At 35.1% G+C, this 23215-nt stretch overlaps 1 protein-coding gene across 1 annotated transcript; it reads right to left on the reverse strand.

The window, feature by feature from the left end:
• Window positions 1–16243: 16243 nt before the first annotated feature.
• On the reverse strand, window positions 16244–22581 carry LOC145002854 (uncharacterized). The gene is made up of 9 exons (XM_078962040.1): window positions 22452–22581; window positions 22105–22332; window positions 21571–21810; window positions 20989–21189; window positions 20437–20875; window positions 19605–20339; window positions 19399–19526; window positions 18090–19310; window positions 16244–17901 (listed from the first exon to the last, which is right to left on the reverse strand). The coding sequence occupies exons 1-9, from the start codon at window positions 22579–22581 to the stop codon at window positions 16244–16246; spliced, it is 4980 nt and encodes a 1659-aa protein (XP_078818166.1).
• Window positions 22582–23215: the final 634 nt, after the last annotated feature.

Raw genomic sequence — 23215 nt, forward strand, 5'->3', positions numbered from 1 at the left:
ATGAAGGAAAACCTTCTCCTGAGTGAGGCACAACATGTAGAAGAGGCCACTTAAGGGAACCTTATCACACTCTTGTCTGTGAAAAATGGTGGAAGCGACCAATCGGTGAATCAACCGATAGATAAGAGAACGGAAGGTGCTCTCCTTGAACCACCTGGAGACATAAGTCCCATGAGCATGGGCCTAGACCTACATGTAAATGTACTCATGTGGTGGTATAATAATATAAATGTCAAGATAAGCATAAAAATGAGGGATAAGAGTCTCTTTAGTAGTGTCGATCCCTAGACGCCTCCCCAGCTCAATCAAGCTGCAGGAGCAGAATATGCCTCTAAAGCAAAAAGTAAAAGTTGATGGATCAACCTATCGCATCGACTCCATGTGTAAGCAAACTGTCAAAAAGAATTCACAATAGAGCTCCTTGTAGGTCACCTCCCGAACCTTAATAAACTACTGCCACGCATGACAGACAAAAACTCAAGACCGTTATCATCCTGCAAGACACGGGTAAGAAATGATGCTAGTCGAGCCATCAGCCAAGTATCGTCTACCACCCTCCAGGAAAGAGCCTGAGGAATACTGATCTTCTTGGATAGAAGACGAATAAGGAAAGAGACAAAAGAGATCCAATCCGGAAGATCATCGAGGAACTCTAGAAAAGGATTTGAAGGCCAGTTAGGAGGTAACTGACATGTAGCCTATCGACCTCGTCAAACCATACCTATAGGAAAATAAGCCAAAAAGCAGTTAAGAAAAAGTTAGAAGAGATAAAAAAAACTTCATTAGGTGTTGAAAGGGATCAGACACTCCATATGTTCCCTACGTGAAAATGCACGTGATGCACATGAATCTGTGCGGTGCACCTCAAGAACACAAAGAACAGAAGGTATGGCAACCTACTGTTCAATCCAATTCTTAACCTAAAAAGATCTAGGGGTGTTTGGATAGTCTTCTAGAACAAATTTAGGTATCTCATTTCATGCAAAACAACACGAAATTGCGAATTTAGTTAGCAATTTTTCGAAAATTTAAGAACTCAAAATGTGAACCATTAGATGAACTAAACCCAAAATTGAGTATATAGGTAGGAAACTCGGTAGTATACGATGAACTAGGGATCATCTATTTCAAGAAAACTAGCACACATTCATCGATTCATAAAAACTTCCTAAAACCCTAAAAACTCGAAATTTAGCCAAAATTCGAACGAAATGAAGAAATTGAAGAATGAAGGCGGACGCACGAAGGGTGCATCATGCGTGGGACCTACTCAAAGACAAAACAGAAAGGGACAAAAAGAATGTTTGGGGAAAAGTTTGAATGAAGCCAAAATTCGACTTTAGTTTTGATATGCAAGTGCGCGACATGCATATCGTATGCTCGATGCATATAATGAAGATTTTCGAAATTAACCTTTTTCATCCTTAAAAACCATTAAGATACTAGAAAGCCTTAGGAGGTTATTTAAAATATTAAGGGCAAGGAAGAAGGATTTCCTTGATGTAGTAGGAAGATTCATTAGTAAATTGTATAAGTTGCTAGGGGAGAAATAGTAGCATCTTATAATTAGTAAATTTTATTGGTTGCTAAGGAAGCAACAGTAGCATGCTATAATTAGTAAATTATATTGGTTGCTAAGGAAGCAAGAGTAGGAGGACAATCATCAGTAAATTATAGGTTGTTAAGATAGCAACGACGTCATAATGAGAAAAGAAATAACAAAAGACATCAATAAAGTCTTCAATTATCAAAGTGATAAGAAGACACAAAGTAATAAGAAGACAAGATCACACTTCAACTATGAGACTTTATGATTATGGAAATGTATATGACTTGGATTTAGTATTTAGATATTGGAACATTAAGACAACAATTGTTATATATTGTTTTAATATATTGGGATATGATCTTCACAGTAATACTTGTTGTGTTCTATATTAAAATGTTTAATTCATGAGTAATTTTATTATTCTAAAAGTTCATAGTCATTTATAATTGTAGGAGCAATTATGAAATTAGACTAATATGAGTTGGATGAGTTGACCTTCACCAGATGAAAGTAGGCATGTGGTAATAACTAATATTTACAGGTAATTGTCATGGAACTGATATTCAACAGACCCGATCAAGATCATGTCATGGATCACTATCATGACTAATGCTTGATAAATAAGTACTATCTTTGTATCCTTAATACATGATATATATAGTAGGACTTAAGCGTATGAGTGTTACACTTTGATATGATCAAATGTTGATCCTTAACTGGACAATTATAAAAGCCATTTTCAGGTGTAGTGCGAACTATGCAAGAGGCTTATGTAGTCAAGTTGAGATTTATTCCTCTTATGCGTTATAAGTTAGACATATATCGCGCGGTACCCAAAGTTGAACACCAAAATGAGATTGATTGTGATCCAAGTGTCATGTTCAATAGGATGTATGTAATTAGTTTTTTTAAGTAAATACTTGTTAAAATAATGAACTTAATCATATCACTGTTAAACATAGTTTAGTTCACTTGAATGAATTAAATTAGTTTTATAAGTTTTTTTTGTGCATTACGAATTTTATTTTCTGGATTAAATATATGTCGTAAAAAAGCAAGATTAAAAAGCATTATGCTAGAAGTTGATAAAAGGGGTGAAACAATGAAGATTAAAAAGCCTTATGCTAGAATAACATTTTACTTTTTAAGTAAAATACGGAAAATACCAATCTAGTTTGTTGAATGTCACATAAATAACATTGTATTTTATCGAAAATAGTAAACTTGTTTGTAAATGTAGAAAATAGCATATGTTTCAGTTGGATAAGAATTCATAAAACAAACCTTCTAACTTACACAAAAAAAATGTAATAAACGGACCAGTTAACTTATAAAATTCAACAAAAACTACCCATTGTTTCAATTTCCTGAAAACTACTAAAACAACCCATACTTGAAAAAATATGTAAAAAAACCCATATAAAAGTTTAAAATTTTTTCGTTTCTTTATAGATTTATGGTTATTTTTGACATATTTTATTGTTTTTCGGATTTTATATTCTCATATAAGAAAGTATAAGAGTATTTATTTAAAATTAAGAAATTGGATCCATATATTGTAGTGTCTCTTTTTTTGGCTTTGGTATAAGGAAAAAATGGTCGTGTTAAAAAATTTACCCACTCTGTAGTTAGAGTTAATGTTATTTTAGTATAAATGAACCTCACATGAATTGAAGTTTCTTGAGAGTTATATTTTAGTTATAAAAGATTTAGATTTTACTTTTTGCGGTTTTCAGGTTCAATCCCAATTGGTGTGATTCTGATACTGAAGAAGCATTACATACAATGTTATCATTATGTAGTTGTGTCATTGATTTTTGTGACTTTCATGGTTAATGCTTGCTCGTTTTCTTTGAGTTTCACTTGATTTGATTACGTATGTTTTTAGATAATCCTCGAATACACGTTATATTTGGTGAAGATTAAGTTTAGAGACACACTCAGGTGGATCTGTGAGGAAGAACTTCTTGATTTTTGAGATGACCATGGTGAGGACTAGAGTTCCTTTTTTCAACTAAGATTTATATTTCAAGATAATTGTATTAAATTTTAAATTAATTGTCAGTTAATTATAGTTTTTTATACAAATAGTCCATGTTGGAGAATAAAGGAACACTTTTGCAGAAATCGTTATGAAGTATAGAACATGGGTAGCTACGGGTAAAATTGTCATTTAATTTAAAAAATTGGCTAAGACTAACTTTACAACATCGTACATTACATATACAAACAATTTCAAAAGGTCATGTATATTGGAAAAAATGGTCATTGTCTAAAATTTTACTGTAACGACCCAAATTTTCAAAATAAAATTATCATTTTTAATTAACAAAGATGCATGTTCATCATTCACAAAAGCCACTTACAATTGTTTTCCAAATCATGTCAGATACAATTTTATTTCAAAATCTCAGAGTGTCCCATAAAATGTCCGAGTGAGAGTGCACGCCACGCCATCAAACATTACCCTTGCCCTTAGGCTCAGATGTATCTGAAACAATTCCACAAACTGTAAGCTAATGCTTAGTGAGTTCCCCAGAGCATACCACACACAAATCACATACAACATATTATACTAGCTATAACAGCTATCATATTACATAAGCCATGCATACAATAGATAGGGATGTTGTGGGCTCGTCCCCAGCGTCTTACTCCAGGATGCCATGGGCTTCCCACATGGTCTTAAACCTAAGTGCCATGGGGTCTCCCATGGTCTTTGATAGGAAATCCATGGGATCTCCACATGGTCTTACATCTAAGTGACATGGGATCTCCCATGGTCTTCCATACAACATCGTAAAATTGGCCGACCTTAGTGCCTTAGACATATTGGTATGGTGAGAAGACTCACCTCTGTCTACTGAAATACAAAGCTGCTCTCCTAATATTCTAAAACCTCCCGAGCTGAATAATAATAAATAAATGTCAAGACTTTACTTAATCAAAAGAAACCCAAACCCAACCTCTTCATGAGGCCCAAATACCCTTCCTTTGCTAATAGGCCCAACGTCCAAGTCCAATATCATTAATAATGGGCCACTCGGCCCAATCAATATGTCTATGGTCCATAGTAAATTATATAGCCCCTAATTCTCAGAAAACCACCAAGCCCAAAAACCAAATGAGGCCCAAAACGGATTTGGCTCCGTTGTGATGCGTACGCTTAGCGTACCATCCTGGTACATGCATCGTACTAAGGTTTTAAGGCTTATGCGCAACATACACTGGGTTACGCCCAACGTACTAGCGGTTTAAGCACTTTTCCATTAAGTGCTTAATACTCAATTCTCTTACATCCAGAAGTCAGATCTAACCCTATTAAGACGACCCAAGGCATAAAGTTGGCAACTTTATGCCTTTGCATGTCTCATACGCTCCTAATACCCTCATTAACACCTTTTTAAATCTCTTAACCCATGCATGAGGTCGAAATACCCACCAAGACTCCATTTTTATGTTGAAAAGGACTAAGGGACCTCAGATCTGGCATTCCATCCTTTGGAGTTGCATAACTCACCAATGGAGGTCCAAAATCAACCAAAAGGGACAAAGATAAAAACCCTAGCTAGATCTAAAGATTAAAGAAGAAAGATCCAAGCTTTTTACCTCCAGTAGCTGTCACAGCTAGGAATTCTAATGCTTTTGTAAACATTTACAATGATGACATTTGTGACTAAAACTTGAAAACATGCATGATGTTTATTAAATGACAACAAAATTCCATCAAACACTTCAAATAGTCAACTTCAGATTGGAAACCCTAAAAATCCCGGTTTAAGTCCATTTTGGACTACGATTTTCTTATTGGGCCTAATGGACCAATAAGGCTCCAATTTGACTATTTTGGATTAGAACTCTTTAATGGGCTCTAATAGGACCCATTTTCATGAAAATTAACATTTTGGGCCATAATGGCCTTAAAAATGGATTAGCTTACCTTCAATGGGCCTTGTTAGGCCATAATAAATCTACTTAGCCTTAATAAGCCATAAACCCATTCATTTACTCTTTTTGGGCCATGAATGCTTCCAAGGGCCCAATGGGCCAAAAAATTCTATGTTTAGGATCCAAATATCCTAGCTAAGGTAAATCGACCAAATCTACTCTATCCTTTCTTCTTGGCCCAAAATCTCGGCCCATCATCCAATAAATAAAAAAAATGAGAAATGAAATGGAAATAGAGGAAGGGAGTTGACTTGGAGATGCCACCTCCATTTGATACACCATGTATCCATGCAAGATCCTTTATGTATCAATGTTATTCATTTCACCACCTTTCTCTTCCCTCTCTTCTTCTACTCGACCGATAGCCCCAAATACACACACACACATTACACCAAACTATCTCCAAACATCTCTAAATCATACCCCTTCTTCCTCCAAAAACATTCAAGGTTTTGATTGTGTCTCAAGAGGATTTTTTACAAGATAATCAATATTTTTGGTAAGTCTTTACACATCCAAGCTTCATAACTTCACTTTCTTGTTAGATCATTCTTTTAAACAAAATTTTTTGGTTTTTATCCTCCTAGAAATCTTCCTAAACTCCAGATCTACATGAAAGGTGTACTAAGACCCAAAAATCTTAACACTTCTTCTTCAAAACTAAAACAACAAATCAAAGGTGACTTCATACCCCTTGTTTTTTTGTTTTACATGATTTATGGGGGAGAATACAAGTAAAATGTGTAGATCCATGTGTTTTTGTATGATATGTGTGATTTCTTGAATTTATTTGATGAATATGTGTTAGAAACTTGATATATTCGAGATTCTTAATCTTGTTAAGGAAATATGTGACCTAAGATATCTTATACATATTATTATCAAGGAAAAAGTATTATACAAGTTCAAACTAAGTAAAACAAAACACAAATTTCATTTATGAACCATTTTTTGACATATGAGTAAAAGATGGAGGAAATGATGTCATTTATGGTTTTTACAAGGGTCAAAAGGATCAAATCACTTAAAATATGAGTTATTATGAAAATCATGGTTTTTAAAGGGCTAAAAGTGTAAATTTTAGCCTAATGGGCTAAAGTTTGGGCTTTTCGGCTTTTAGGCCCAAATTTGCGAAAAATATGAAACTTAAGGGATTGAAATTGCAAGTTTATCAAAATATGAGTAAAAAACATAAATAAACGAATTTCAGGCGCTGAAAACGTCTTTCTTACCAAATAGGACTAAAAATGCAAAGTTTTTGGATTTTGAGCTAAAATTGTAAAAATTGCGAAAACATGAACTACAAGTGTAAATATTTTTAATTAAAGGGCTGAAACTGTCCAAAACCTTATTTTGGGCTGAAAACATGATTTAAATGAGTGTTTGGGCCGAAAATGTCAAGAAACATAATCTAAGGACCTAAAATGTCATTTTTCATAAAAATGGGTAAAAATTTGTCCTTTTTACTAGAAAAGGGGCTGAATTGGTCAAACAATTATTTATGGATCAATTATGTTAATATTAAAATAATTGGATCAAAAATACAAAATTTTAATAACTTATGGATTTACATAGAATATATATATATATATATATATATATATATATATATATATATATATATATATATATATATATATATATATATATATATATATATATAAACATCGTTATAAAACAATTTGGTGAATGTGGTGACTTTTCGATTTAAACAATCCGTGTGAAACAAACCTTACGACATTAATACTACACAAAACAAGTAAACATTATATCAGTTGGTCTTTAATACTTCTAATCATGCTTATTGGGCCTTCGTGACCCATGAACACGACTATTGGGCCCAACATAAATGATACATGTTTATTGGGCTTCTGATGGACCAATTACATGTCTAATGGACCCTCAATGGCTTTAAATGGTATTGGGCCATAGTGGCCCATTGGCATTGCTAGTATGGTCCAAATCAATTATATGCTTAATGGGCTAACGTGTCCGTCGCATACTCATCAGTCTGTAATAACATACATGATTAGTGGGCCATAGTTGTCCTTTTTCATGTTTGTTAGGCTTTATTCATACTCATGTAAACATCAAACGAGTTGTAATCAATGCTATTCAGATTCATGGGGTAATAATAGGGATTTAGTGAGAATTATCAGTTGGCACCAATAAGTGTCAGCCGTAGCCAGTAGTTATAACCAAAGTCTCCTGGAGGGAGGGCGAGAGTTTGTGTATAGATCTATACGGGGGTGACTCCCCCACACCTGATCTGTTCGCTACAGTTAGACTCGGCCAGTCTAGGGTGACAAAATCTTAATTTAAAACCGGCGTTTGTAAAAATGCCTAGACGGGCGAAATAGTCATTAATATGCATGGTTATAACGACTCACATAGAGATCCATTACATATCATCATTCATGGGAAATCATATCCATACATTGTAATGATGCAAAGTGATTTATACAATAATACAAAACTACCATACTATTTAAATTAGAAAACATCGGGTTTTCCGGGGAACGACATTATTCACTTCTACATACAATAACTACAATACAATGAACAATCATGAAAGTCATTCATTCTTACATGTTTTGAAATCACATACATATATATTTATGGGATCATCACATCTTTTTCGTAAACAACTTTTGTTACAGAAAATATCGGATTTTCTGGGTTTTATAAACAATACAACCCATTTTATGTCAAACATGCTTATGAACTCAGCAACATTATATATGTTGACCGTTTTCAAAATAACTTGTATTCTCAGGTAACAGATAAGCTGAAGAAAGTTACCAACTGTGTTTGGATGTTATGTTTTATTATTCTCAAACAATTTAGGCTATAGATATGTAATATTTAAACAATGTATTTGTTGTGAACAATGACAATTATAATATGTAATGTTGGTGATGTATGTGTTGTTAATGTATATTCATTGTGATGATATTTCAATGGATAGTCACACTAGCCCTCGGACGTTTCCGCCGTCTAGTTAGGGGGTGTGACAGTGGCGTTGCAAGGTGCCTAATATGCAGGTTCTTGAATCACAAACTCGTTCCAAGCATGTTTATCCACCTCTTCATCTTGGAAAGAACACTAAAAAGGTCACAATGCACTCTTTAATGCCCCAAAATGGTCTCACAAGTTTCTCTGGAGTATAAGGACGCTCTAAGGCAGTGGAGGCTCTCTAGGGTTAAGTCCACGGGACTTAAGGTTGCTTAAATAGGTCTCATGTCCGAAAATTAGGGTTTTGGATCCCTGGCATGTACGCACAGCGTACATGCTGGTAGGCCCAGCGTATGCCCAACTCCTCCGCGTCCTTCCATGCATAGTACGCTAAGCGTACACTTAAGTACGCCCAACGTACTTAAATGACCAAATATGAAAGAAATGCAATTTCTTGAGGGTTTCAATACATACCATTTTTAGGTTGTTACAACTCTCCCCCACTTGAACTAGACTTCTTCCTCGAAGTCAGTAGTTGTAACCAGTTCGGGGTAATGCTCCCGCATCTCCTCCTCGGGCTCCTAAGTCCATTCGGAGCCCTTCCGATGTTGGCATTGTACCTTTACCAACTTCACTTTTTTGTTCGGAAGACCCTTCGTCTTCCTATCCAAGATGGCAACCAGCTTCTCGACATAATTCAAGCTCCCATCCACCAGGATGTCATCCAAGGAAACAACTGCGGACTCGTCAACAACATATTTCCAAAGCTGAGACACATGGAAGGTATTTTGAATCTGACTAAGTTCTTCAGGGTGATCTAAGTGATATGCCACCTTGCCCACCCGAGCCATGATCCTGAATGGGCCTATGAACCGAGGCCCTAACTTCCCCTTCTTTCGAAACCTGGTAATCCCTTTCCAGGGCGACACCTTCAGCAACACAAAATATGGAAGTAAACCGGACATCCCTGTCGGAGACTATAAACATGGGAACCCCGTGTCTAGCCACCACCTCCTGGACATAAATGTCTGTCAACTTCTCCGCGGATACACTCTCGAAGATTGGAATAAAGTGGGCACTCTTCGTAAGTCTATCTATGATCACCCATATGGCGTCCACACTCATCGCCGTCCTGGGTAACTTCGTGATGAAGTCCATAGTGATCTCTTCCCACTTCCACATGGGAATGGGGAGCGGCTAAACCTTGTGATAAGGCCGCTGATGCTCGGCGTTGACCTTCCTGCAAGTCAAGCACCGCTCCACGAACCAAACAATCTCCCACTTCATGCAAAACCAAGCTACTCATGATGCTCCCTGGTCTTAGAATAGACTAGGATATCATCAATAAAAACGATTACCGATCAATCCAACATTGGTCTGCACACCCTATTCATAAGATCCATGAACGCTGCTGGTGCATTGGTGAGGCCAAACGACATCACCACAAAATCATAATGCCCATACCGAGTCCTGAAAGCCGTCTTCGGTATATCCTCATCCCGAATTCTCATCTGATGGTATCTTGACCGAAGATCAATCTTGGAAAACCATGACGCACCCTACAGCTGATCGAAAAAATCATCGATCCTTGGCAGCGCATAACAGTTCTTCACCGTTAGTTTGTTCAACTTCCTATAATCGATGCACATCCTATGTGATCCATCATTCTTTTTCACGAAAAGAATTGTTGCTCCCAACGGGGAACTACTCGGGTGAATGAACCCTCGGTCTAGCAGCTCCTGAAGCTGCGTAGATAGCTCCTGCATCTCCGGTGGTGCCAACCAGTAGGGTGCCTTTACTATCGGAGTAGCACCCGACACCAAGTTAGTGCGAAACTCCACTTGCCTCTCCGGAGGCACTCCTGGTAACTCTTCGGGGAAAACGTCCTAAAAATCCTGCACCACTGGGAAATTTCCCACATCCGCCACGGTCTCTATTCTCGTATCCGAGGCATAAGCCAGAAAGTCCGTGCAAGCCTGCTGTAAAAAACTCCTAGCCCTTGATGCCGAACAGAGGGTCGGTCTCTGCTGTAAAATCCTGCACCCTTGCTGCCCTCTAACCATGTATATCCAGTTCTCCCCCACTTGAAGTTCAAACCCCGACCAGCTGTGCTCACAATCAATCATGGCCCCATTGCCCCCCAACCAATCCATCCCAATAATCACTTTCAACCCCCGCAATGGTATCAGAACTATATAACACGGAACCTCTCGCTCAATACATTCATTACACAGTCCCGATATACCCTCGTAGCACTAACGGTGCGGTCATCTACAATCTCCAACTCGAGTGGGGAATCCAAGGTCCTCGGCGCGTCTCCTAACTTCTTGCTAAGGGCAAGTAACACAAATGATCGGGTAGCACCCGAATCAAACAGGAAATGAGCAGACACACCATTGACCAAAAATGTCCCTATACAAGCATATAGCACACATAAGTCAAACAAATAATAAGAAAAAAGAAGAATAAATACATACCAGCCACGACATTTGGCTCTGCCCGAGCCTCCTCGGTAGTCAGCTGGAAAGCGCGACTCCTCACCGTTGGAGCATCCGCCTTAACAGGGTGGCAATCTGTGATCATCATCATGGCAGGCGTGGGTGCCACCACTTCTCCTCCCCCTCCCAGCAACTTTGGACAGTCAGCCTTTTTATGGCCGGTCTGGTTGCAGTGAAAACAAATCAAGCCCTTTTTGGGGCAATCCCTGATCACGTGGCCTGCTTGGCGACAAGCATAACATCCTGATATTGCCATCCGACAAGCCCCACTAAGCGGTTTACTGCACTTGGCACACCGGCCATGGCCCTACTGGGAGTGTTTGAGGTCTTAAGCTTGTTAGCCTGACCTACCGCCGCCTGTGCCTGCTCAGGCTTCCGCTTGGTGCGGAAGTCCATCTCCATTTCCCACTCACGGACCTTCTCTACCATATCATTTAGTGTTTTGCACCCTGTAAAGCTCACAAACTCACGACTATCATCCCTTAGCATGGAATGATATCTCGTCTGCCTCATATCCTCATCCGTAGCGTACTGTGGGATCAACAAAGCTCTCTCCCAAAACTTGCTGGTGATCTCCGCCATAGTCTCGATGGTCTGCTGAAGATCATGAAACTCCCTCACAAGTCGTTGCACCTCAATAGGTGGTGCAAACTCCGCATCAAAACATAGAACAAACTCGACCCATGACATCTCAACCATACCGACTAGTCCCACCTGACTGGTCACCTCGCCCCACCAATCCTGGGCTCTGTCTCTCTGCATACATGAAGCAAATCCAACCTTTTCCGTATCCGGGCAAGAACTTGTGTGTTGAGCATTCTCGATGTCCGCTACCCAACGTCGGCTGACAATGCGATCCCTGACCCCGAAAAACTATGGCGCCCCACACGCCTTGAATTCCCGAAACGAGGGAGTTCGGGCCCCAATCTGGGCCGTATCCATCTCAGACCTGAATGATCCGAGTCTCTCCTCTATGATCTCCATAATGCACTTTTTGACCGTCCCAAAAATGACTGGGGTAGCGTCAAGGATACCGTTCGTAACCTCGGCTGCAATGATATTGTACAACCTCTCATGAATAGGGTCAGTACCGCTGCCTGATCCATACCCAGACCCCAATCCAAACCCTAATCCAGATCCCCTTGCCCCAAATCGTGTCACCACCATGCTGAACTGAAAAGTCATAAACCATAATAATCAGGTGATAAATATATATGGGGGATCTTCCCACACCAGTCCTCCTTAGAGTTGTTAGGTCTAACATTGGTTCAGGTACAGGTCCTGTGCTTTCAGTAGTACGGGCCCAATACTAACTTCCACACCTACCGGTACCTTTCCCCAAGGTCCTACCTAATAAGTCCAATTCACCTGAAAAGAAATCATAACCCACAAACCACTGCATAACCCAAATCCTAGGCTCTCCTGAGATTTGCTCTACCCATATCAATCAGACCAATCATAACATGTTGCCTTTATGCATGCAATTTATACACAGAAAGGATCAAATAGACTTTCAAATAAAAGGTTCTACCCTAGGACCACAACCGAACAAGGAACAGGAAATAAGGCCAAATCAATCACTTTGAGGCTATAAGCTCCTAACCGTATACAAATTTAAAACTTACACATAGCAAGTCTCATACAATTATCAAGCTCAAATATTAGTATAACATGGCCAACACATTGGGGACTACTTACTTGGCTCGGCTGATCACGCGTGTTGCACTCTCTTCTATTCAAAATTTTAAAAGTTTTGAACTTTCATTTTGAAAACAATTATCATTTCCTTAGTTTGAGTCCTGACACACCCGAGGGTGTCGCTGAGTCTCTCAAACGAAGGCTCTGATACCAACTTGTAATGACCCAAATTTTCAAAATAAAATTTTCATTTTTAATTAACCAAGATGCATGCTCATCATTCACAAAAGCCAGTTACAATGGTTTTCAAAATCATGTCAAATACAATTTTATTCCAAAATCTCACAGTGTCCCATAAAATGTCTGAGTGAGAGTGCACGCCACGCCATCAAAACCTTGCCCTTGCCCTTAGGCTCAGATGTACGTAAAACAAGTCCACAAACTATAAGCTAATGCTTAGTGAGTTTCCCAAAGTGTACCACACACAAATCACATACAACATATCATACTAGCTATAACAACTACTATATTACATAAGCCATGCATACAACATATAAGGATGCTATAGGCTCGTCCCCAGGGTCTTACTCCAGGATGCCATGGGATTGCCACATGTTCTCACACCTAAGTGTCATGGGTTCTCCCATGGTCTTTGATAGGAAAGTCATGGGCTCTCCACATGGTCTTACATCCAAGTGACATGGGCTCTCCCATGGTCTTCTATACAACATATCACATATACCAATAACATACTTCCTAGCTCATACCAACTAACATGTCACATAATATAATCTCAGCTAGCATACTACACATCATAAAATGGACCGACCTTAGTGCCTTAGACCCATTGGTATGGTGAGAAGACTCACCTATGTCTGCTGAAATACAAAGATGCTCTCCTAAGAGTCTGAAACCTCCCAATCTGAATAATCATAAATTAATGTTAAGACTTCACTTAATCAAAAGAAACCCAAACCCACCCTCTTCATGAGGCCCAAATACCCTTCCCTTGCTAATGGGCCTAAAGTCCAAGTCCAATATCATTAATGGGCAACTTGGCCCAATCAATATGTCTATTGTGCATAGCAAATGATATAGCCCCTAATTCTTAGAAAACCACCAAGCCGAAAAACCAAATGAGGCCCAAAACGAATTTGGCTCCATTACGATGCGTACACTTAGCGTACCATCCTGGTACGCGCAACGTACTAAGGTTTTAAGGCTTACACGCAGTGTACACTGGGTTACGCCCAGCGTACTAGCGGTTTAAGCACTTTTTCCACTAAGTGCTTAATACTCAATTCTCTTACGTCCAAAAGTCAGATCTAACCCTATTAAGACAACCCAAGGCATAAATTTGGCAACTTTATGCCTTTGGATGTCTCACATGCTGCCAATACCCTCATTAAGACCTTTTTAAAGATCTTAACCCATGCATGAGGTCAAAATACCCACCAAGACTCCATTTTTATGTTGAAGATGGACTAAGGGACCTCAGATCTAGCATTCCATCCTTTGGAGTTGCAAAACTCACCAATGGAGGTCCAAAATCAACCAAAAGGGACAAAGATGAAAACCTAGCTAGATCGAAAGATTAAAGAAGAAAGATCCAAGCTTTTTACCTCTAATAGTTTTGCAAGGTGCCTAATATGCAGGTTCTTGAATCACCAACTCGTTGCAAGCTTGTTTATGCACCTCTTCTTCTTGGAAAGAACACTAAAAAGGCCAGAATGCACTCTTTTAAAGCCCCAAAATGGTATCACAAGTTTCTCTAGAGTATAAGGATGCTCTAAGGTAGTGGAGGTTCTCTAGGGATAAGTCCAAGGGACTTAAGGTTGCTTATAAATGAATCATTTTTTCTTTCACCACATTTATTTGAAACTCGCATAACCTTTCAATTTTTTTCTAATAATGATTATAAGTTGGTTAATAAGATTAAATAAATATCAAACCTAAAGTCTAATCATATATAAACTAAATTTTAATATTAAAAGAATATATTACTTTTACTTATAAAGTTACGTTTTTTTAACTTTTTACATATTATACTTAATTTATTAGTTTTAATATCTGATGTTTTAAATAATTATAATGATTGAAATTAAAACGTTAAGAAAATAAATTTTAAAAAATTAATTAAAAATAAAAAAACTATAAATAACATTAAGCCATATATTATATTATGTTTTATTTTTTTGTAAATCGTGAGTATAAGTCACTCAAACGGTTGTGATTATATAGTTATAATAGATGTATATATATTATCATATAAATCAAAATAATCAATATATTATATCAATAGTATACAAATTATTATACCAAATTTAACAACTTTATTGTTATATTTAAAAAAAAACATATATTTGTAAAGATTTCAACTATACATGTATTTTTACGCAACACACGGGCATTCGCCTAGTACTATATATTTGATGGGATAACACCTATAAATTTTTCAGCAGATTACAATGATTATTACCTGATTTAATAGGATTTACTTTTTAGAATAAATATCTTATTTCAAATTTTAAATGTAGTTAAGAACAAAAGGAAAGATTTAATGGTTATAAATGTTGTGCAACTAGATAAACGATAATTGCGTAAAATATGGGATGATTTTTTTTTTTTTTTTTTTTTTTTTTTTTTTTTGAACCGGCAAATCTAATCTACTTCTAAGCTAACAATACCTATTCAACCTATGTCCACAACAGGATTTGAACCCTCGACCTCAAAAAGGGTATAAGGATTCTTTTAGATTATATATGATCAAATATTTTTTTACGTAGAATTGAATGTAAAAGCTAGTTGAATGCCATTCAAATTTATTTATGTAATTTTTTTTTATTATTTTTTATGAAACAAAATTTATAAATCGATATTATTAATCAGGGCATGACTAATCATAAATGATTATGTAGCAGAAATGTATAATGATAGATGCTTATACATGTTTATATGTATATGCATAATCATAAATAATTATACATATATGTCTAATCACAAACTAAGTAATCATATATAATTATGACAGTTGGTGGTAGAAGAGGTGGTGGTGACGGAGGTGGCGGCGGTATAAATGATGGAGGTGACAGTGGTGGGGATTGTGGTGGAGGAGAAAGGAATGGGCGGTGCTATATAATCATTTATGATTATAATAGGTCTTTCGTGTCAGTACACTAGAGAGTTAGAATGTCGGATGTAAAATATGTGGCTGCGGTTGAATCTCAAGATCTATATTTTATTTTTAATCTAGACGAAACTTCTCTCTCTCTCTCTCTCTATATATATATATATATATATATATATATATATATATATATATATATATATATATATATATACACACTAGGTGTGAGATCCGTGTATTACACGGGTTTTTATTAAAAAATTAATATAAAATGTCAAGAATTACATGTTTTTTTGTAATAATTTTACATAAATACAAAAACCTATAATGAATAAAGTTACTATTTCAATATATCGATCCTAATAAAAGGATACATATTTCTAAATTGATGACGACAATAATGATGTAAACATTAAACACAAATTAATTAAAATTTGCTACATATAAAAACAAATGATGAATAAGTAAGTAAAGTTAATGTATAATAATAAAAACAACTATTAAAATATTGACACCTATTTTTATGAACTACAAATTTCCATAGATTTCCTTAAATACAACATTAGATGTGGTGTTGGTAAGTTTACCATCTTTATCTAAAATTAATATCTTTAATCCAGCTTTACTTTTAACTCTCGACAATGCAACATACAACTGTCCATGAGTGAATACTGGTTGTCTCAAAAACAACCCCACCCTCGATAGTGACTGTCCTTGACTTTTATTTATTGTCATTGCAAAACATACAGCCAGTGGAAATTGTCGTCTTTGAAATATGAAAGGAATCCTTTTATCCGAAGGCGTCAAAGACATTCTTGGAATAAACGTACGGTTTCCGATATTACTTCCAGATATTATTTCAGCTTCTATAACACGTTTACCCAATGCAATAACCCGTAACCTCGTGCCATTGCACAAACCGCATTTCTTATCAATATTCCTTAGTAACATAACCGGAACACCGACTTTTAAAACCAACTTGTGAATTGGCATACCTGAAGGTCTAAGACCATTTAGAACATCACGAGAGTATAAAGTTTCATCAACTTCATCATGAACAAAATCAGCATGAGAAATAGTATCTGAACTTAAATACTCTTGTGGATCTCCTGGAAATAATTTTAACAAACGCTCGTTAATCTCTTCAACGACTTCATTCTTCGGTGCGAGGATTGCTCTTTCTTGAAAATAAATCGGATTGTTGGCATTTTCAACAATAGAAGGATAGACAAATCCAATTAAAGAACCAATAGGATCAACTGAATCAACAATGAGAAGATCTGTGGGAACATCAATAATTGCCTCACCATCATTCAAACCACCAATTTTTCCTTCTCCTATATCCAAAATCCATTTTGCAAAAGTCGCAGTTTCTTGAATATCAGACGTGAGAACATTTAACCTCATGTTTTTTGTTAATGTTAAGACTTTGCAACTTGACCAAATATAAGAGGAACTTAAAGAAGCATTCACAATGTCTTGTCTGCTTCCATTAGGAACAACCGGTAGAATTTGTCTAAAATCGCCTCCAAAGACAATTGTTTTTCCTCCAAATGGCAATTTTGAGTTTGCACGAAAATCACAACTCAATATATCTTTCAAAGAACGATCCAAGGCTTCAAATGCATGCTTATGAATCATAGGTGCCTCATCCCATATAATCAAGGATGTTTTTTTTAACAATTCGGCTACATCACTATCCGGTGCAAAAGAACAAAAAGAATCCTCAGTTAGATTTAGAGGAATTATAAAGCGTGAGTGTGCTGTTCTACCTCCGGTTAGTAACAATGAAGCAATACCACTTGAAGCAACATTTAAAACGATATCACCTTTAGATCTTATAGATGCTGATAAAGTCTTCCAAAGAAAAGTTTTACCAGTACCTCCATAGCCATAAACAAAAAACACACCTCCTTTTTTCTGTTTAACAGCTATCATGATTTCATCAAAAACTGATCGTTGTTCAATTGTTAATGAATCAAGTAGTTGATGAGATTGTTGTTGTAGACTGTTCATATCAAAATCTAACTCCTCAGTAATCAAACGGTTGTTTGAAGAAGATATCGAATCATGATCAGGGTAAGGCATCCCAACAAAATCTTTAAGGCTTGAACTGTTTTGGAGTAGAATTTTTTCAATCTCATATAGCGTCAAGTTTTTAAGTTGATCGTCATTAAGGGATAAACCTATACAATTGCAGAGTTAATTATTAAAAGATAAATACAGACAATTATCACGAAATAAAAATAATGTGTGTAAAAAAAACTTATAAATATTTATAAGAAACATATAAATTTCAGATAATAGTATATTTAGCATTTAAAAAATATATAAGTAATGTACAAAATGTAAGGACTGACAAAAATAATAATACCTGGAGACTTTAATCTTATTCGTTGATTGTAGAGAATTCCATCGGATAAGTATTGACAAGTATTTTCCCAAACATAACACAGTTTTGACAAACTATTAGACTTTAACATAGTTGCAAATAGAAACCGTAAATAATAACCAGATCCTGAATGACTTGCTTCCTCAATGGCATCAATATATTCTCTATCATCTTCTAAAAGTCCAAGAGCATAACATGCATCCCTAAAAGTAGGACATACTTGTCCATTAACTGTACGAATATCTGGAAATGATTTTGGACCTTTGACTTTATTTAAAAGAATTCTCAAAAAATATGCTTCACCGAGATTACGTGAAACCGTGTGAATCCTCCCAATAGAAAACCCTTTCTTTCTTGGCTCCCAACAATGATCTTCTTGTTTCCATACAAATTTTGTAGGAAACTCAACATAAGAAAGTTTTCGTGCATCCTGATTATGTTCATTACAGCTCATCCAAGATAAGAACATCGAAGAAGAAACAGATTGTTTGTTGAGGACATCTTCAATATCATCATCTGCTCCATATACAACATTTTGTTTTCCAGGAAGATGGAACGGAAGCCTTACAACTGAAGGATATCTGTAATGAACATCAAATCCATATATACGCCACGAAGCTTCACATGCAGACAAATACCTACAATCATAGTAGTTCTTTATTTCATCAACCGGAGCATCATCATTATCACCTCCGTTGTTGTTTTGTGCAACTTCAATAGTAGCCCGATCAGGACCCTTGTTAATATATTTAAACAAATATTTGATGGAAGCCGCTTGATTGCACCACTCAACATTAATATGAGCTTGATATCGTTTCAAAAGGGTTTTGTGATATGGAACAACACTTCTGTTGTCTAACTTAACACCCGACTTTTCTATAAAAGATCCATCATTACGTCTTCTATACATAGGATAACCATTTGAATCAACGGAAGTATTCTCCAAGAATGGCTTCGGGAAGTTTTTCGAACACTTGTTTTCAGTCATGCATGGGCATTTTGGATTATCAGAACCACATGGACCATGCATCATGAACTCACTCACAAGTGAGTACAATTCTGGATCGTCATCTTTGTTTGGAATTTCTGCCGAAATAACTCGATCAATATGTTCAACAGTAGGGAGTTTGTAATCAGGGTGCATGAATAAACATATATGTGCGTGAGGCAGACCGCGCTTTTGAAACTCCACCGCATAAACAACTGTATATTTAAATAAGTATAATATTATAAGATAATAAAAAACATAAAAAAAACATTTTAATAACACTATTATTTTAATATATAGTACCTGCTTTGACAAAACCCAATAACCTCTTCTTCTTTAAGTCTTTAATCAAAAAATCCAACTTGATTTTGAATAATCTAGAAAGGATATCAGGCCTATCTTCGGGATTAAGTGTGGTGTCAGCTAAAAACCTTTTAATTTCAGGCCATTTTGGATTGCATGTTACGGTTATGAAAAAATCTGGGTATCCAAACCACTTACAAAGCTACATGGCATCTAAATAGTTTTGCATCATGTAGCGTGCACCACCCGTAAAAGAAGAAGGCAAGATAACACGTTTTCCAACATTGGAAATATCAGTATTACCATGACTTTGTACACTTTTTAAAGTTTCATAAGATTCGCATCTAAGAACTTTTTGCTGGTAGCGTATGTAATATAGTCTCTCAGTTTCAATCATCGTATAAGCATCAACCAGAAATTGTTGAAAAAGCCTTCTTGAATTAAGAATTAATGAAAAAACATTAACTCTATCTTGAATTCTATAAGCAAAGAATTCTCTCATTGTACAGAAACGACGTTTGGTATTAGTTGAAGGATCAACATCCCTGTGAGGTATATCAACTCTATATCCATCATCTCCATATGGAAAGAGTAGTGGGTACTGAAGACCAAGGTAAGCCGGATGTAATTCGTTTATACGTTGTAGACTTCCTGATTTAGTTGTTACGATGATATCTCTATTATCAATTGCATCGCCAATGTCACCAACAATTAAAGCAACAACCTCAGAAGCAGTAGGTAAGTTATATGTCCTTCCATCTTGTTGCCTTCTTCCTATGAGACGTAACTTTAGATCTATATGAGGATTTTCATCAAAACAATCTCTGGCCATTCTATAACACTTAACCAACTCATTGGTTGAATCCAACATGTCCTTCAAAAATCTAATGATTTCAATATCAAGAGGATGAGAAGTTGATGTGCAACCTTCGTTTTGTGTACTGTTAACAACAACGGTTATGTGTAAAATTTAGCAAGTAAAAAATTATATCAAAATTATAAAAGTAATGGTTTATAAAAAAATTAATAAAGTTATACCTGAAAGCGCGTTGTCTATTTGTTACTTCATTTTCAGTATCATATATGTATAGTTGTGAAAACTTTGGTTTGGATCCGTCTATAGGTAGAAGACTTCCCATACAATGGTAATTTTGACCGCTAAGTCTGAAAACATATGGAGCATTGCCCCTATTAATGGAAGAATCAACTTTTCCACCCATTGAAGTAAAGGAAAACATCGAATTGAATCGACGAATATTCTTCATGAAATTTTTTCCTTTTGGATCAACATTACGAAAGAGATTTTGATAATTTGTTGGAGCTTGTCTTAATTCAGGAAGCTCGACTTTTCCGTTACCACAACACATGGAATAAGAAGTTTTATTTCCGGAAGTATTGCCTTTAAGAGCTTCATATGTCCATAATTGTGCATGACACATGGTACACACAAATGTTTGGTCACCATGGTCCAAGTAATCTGTTTAATAAAAACATTTGTAAAACTTTGAAATAATTTAATGTTGCAACAAGTAATAATTTAAATATAAAAGGGGATTATAAATAAAAATTAATATTTTCCTTTTGCAATACCTGATATTAACTGTTGACGGATTTCTTGATCACGTAAATCTTCATCTGATGTTAGGTCCAAAATGGGTATCTGAGATATATTTGGAATCTTTCTTTTTCTATTTAGTTTTCTGCATGATAAATTGCTGGAAGAAGCTTGAGTGACTGAAGTTGAATTCGTAGCTCTCATGTCACCGGACAAGGTAGAATATTGTGCATTTACTAACAATAAAAGTATGACAATTAGTATTAAACTTATAAAGTAAATATATAAAAAATAAAAAACAATAAAAAAATGAATACATATTATTTTATATTGTTTTATGTATACCATATATAGTAACAAACAGTAAGTTGAATATAAATGTAGTCATACCATTCGAAATGTTGGACAACGGAGTTCTTGTAAAAAAATCAAAAGCAGATTTAAAATGTTATTGATCACGACCAACATTACCTATCAATAAAAGATAAGTTCATATAAATATGTATTAATTAGGGAACAATTAAGAAACATATAAAATAACATAGTATCTTATTACAATATTTAGAATAAGTTCATATGGATACAATTAAATTAGTAAGATGATATATATCATATACCGATTGGTACGGTGGACATGTGATTGGATCTTCTTGTATCCAAATAAAATTTCCTTTCTTTTCGTTTATCTTTAGCCTTGTTCGAGAATGGACTGTCGATATAAATATTCGAAATAGACTGAACCCGTGTTTGCTGATATCCACATGACAAAGTTGGGCTGACATTTTCATTGTTACCAACAATATTGACAAACTTGGTTGATGAAGGTGTTTGAATGTTGGTAGTTATATTAGAAAGCCCTGTAAAATAATATAAAATATGTAAGCTATAAAGCAGATACAAATAAGTGTAAGTTACATATAATAAGAAAAATAAAAAACAAAAAAAAAAATTAAATGATATATATATATATATATATATATATATATATATATATATATATATAAGCGATTTATAAAATAATAATGTTTAATTAATTGCAATGTAGCAAAAAGTGTAGGTAATACATAATAATATTTAAGATTCAGAGGATTGTGTGTGATTAAAAATATAATATAAAAAAAAATTAGTCTATCCGATAAAAAACGATATACCATTAGATGATGTGGACATATGATTGGATCTTTTCTTATCCAAATATAATTTTCTAAGTTTTCTGTTCTCTCTAGCAGCATCAGACAATGCATTTCTAATATTAAAAGTTGAAGCAGCAACGAAACTTGTATGTTGAAATGCGGATGATATATTTGGATTCAAATTTTCATTGTCATCGCGAATATGTGTAGAATTGTTTGTAGATGATAAATGTTGTCGAGAGTAACCTACATTGAATATATAATAATAAGAATGACTAATTAGAAAATGCAACGATTATATCAGATAAAACGTCAGAAGATATAAAACAATATTTGTTCAACAGCCGTTAGATATAAAACATTACTGAATATGAAAGTAAATTGAGATGTAGATAAAGAATTACCAAATGACAAGTTGGACATAACATTGGATCTTCGTTGATCCAAATATAATTTTCTATATCTGCGCCTTTGTTTATGTTCGTTTGAATCCATATCGTGTTTGTAGCTTAAGAACAAAAAGAATTATGTAATAAAAAGTATATTGACAATAATTTCATTAAAATTTAAAATTGAAAATTATAATAAACGGAAACATTAATACAATTAACATATAGTAGTTAAAATTTGGTAATATTTAAGAATTGTATACTTTACATTAATAAAAATCAAGAGTTCCAACAAAGAAGTGTATATTAACATAACAATTAAAATAAGATTTTTATCAAAAAAAATAATTTTAAAAGATTTAGGAAAATATACATAAGCATATATATTAATACTTGCATCAAAAAAATTTATATTCATTTTGATATAACAAATAAAGGAAGCATTTCATAAATAATAAAAATAAGAAAAGAGAAGGAAAACCCGTTTTTTAGATGAGGCCGTTAAATTTCTTGCTAGAATGTTGATTTTTGACCTGGTTTAATATAAGAGTCAGCACAAGAGATTAAGAGATTAATAAGACAAAGATACAGAAAGATTCGTTGAAAATGACAAAAATACCCTTATGCAAAACTTATTGTGTTTCATTTTTCTAAGTTCTAACAATTATAATTAATATTTTTAATGGATTTTATTCTATTGCAAATATGGAGTCAATATAAATCATCATAATTTTCGAAAG

The sequence above is a fragment of the Lactuca saligna genome, chromosome 6, assembly GCF_052625555.1.
Source record: "Lactuca saligna cultivar CGN05327 chromosome 6, ASM5262555v1, whole genome shotgun sequence".
NCBI classification, from domain to species: domain Eukaryota; kingdom Viridiplantae; phylum Streptophyta; class Magnoliopsida; order Asterales; family Asteraceae; genus Lactuca; species Lactuca saligna.

Excerpts from the sequence above, each read along its gene's own strand:
- LOC145002854 (XM_078962040.1), bottom strand. The coding sequence starts at position 22,581 with ATGGATTCAAACGAACATAAACAAAGGCGCAGATATAGAAAATTATAT. Across the intron at positions 21,811-22,104 it reads TATGTCCACATCATCTAATG|GGCTTTCTAATATAACTACC; the intron begins GTATATCGTTTT and ends ATTATTTTACAG. Across the intron at positions 20,876-20,988 it reads CCGTCAACAGTTAATATCAG|ATTACTTGGACCATGGTGAC; the intron begins GTATTGCAAAAG and ends TTTATTAAACAG.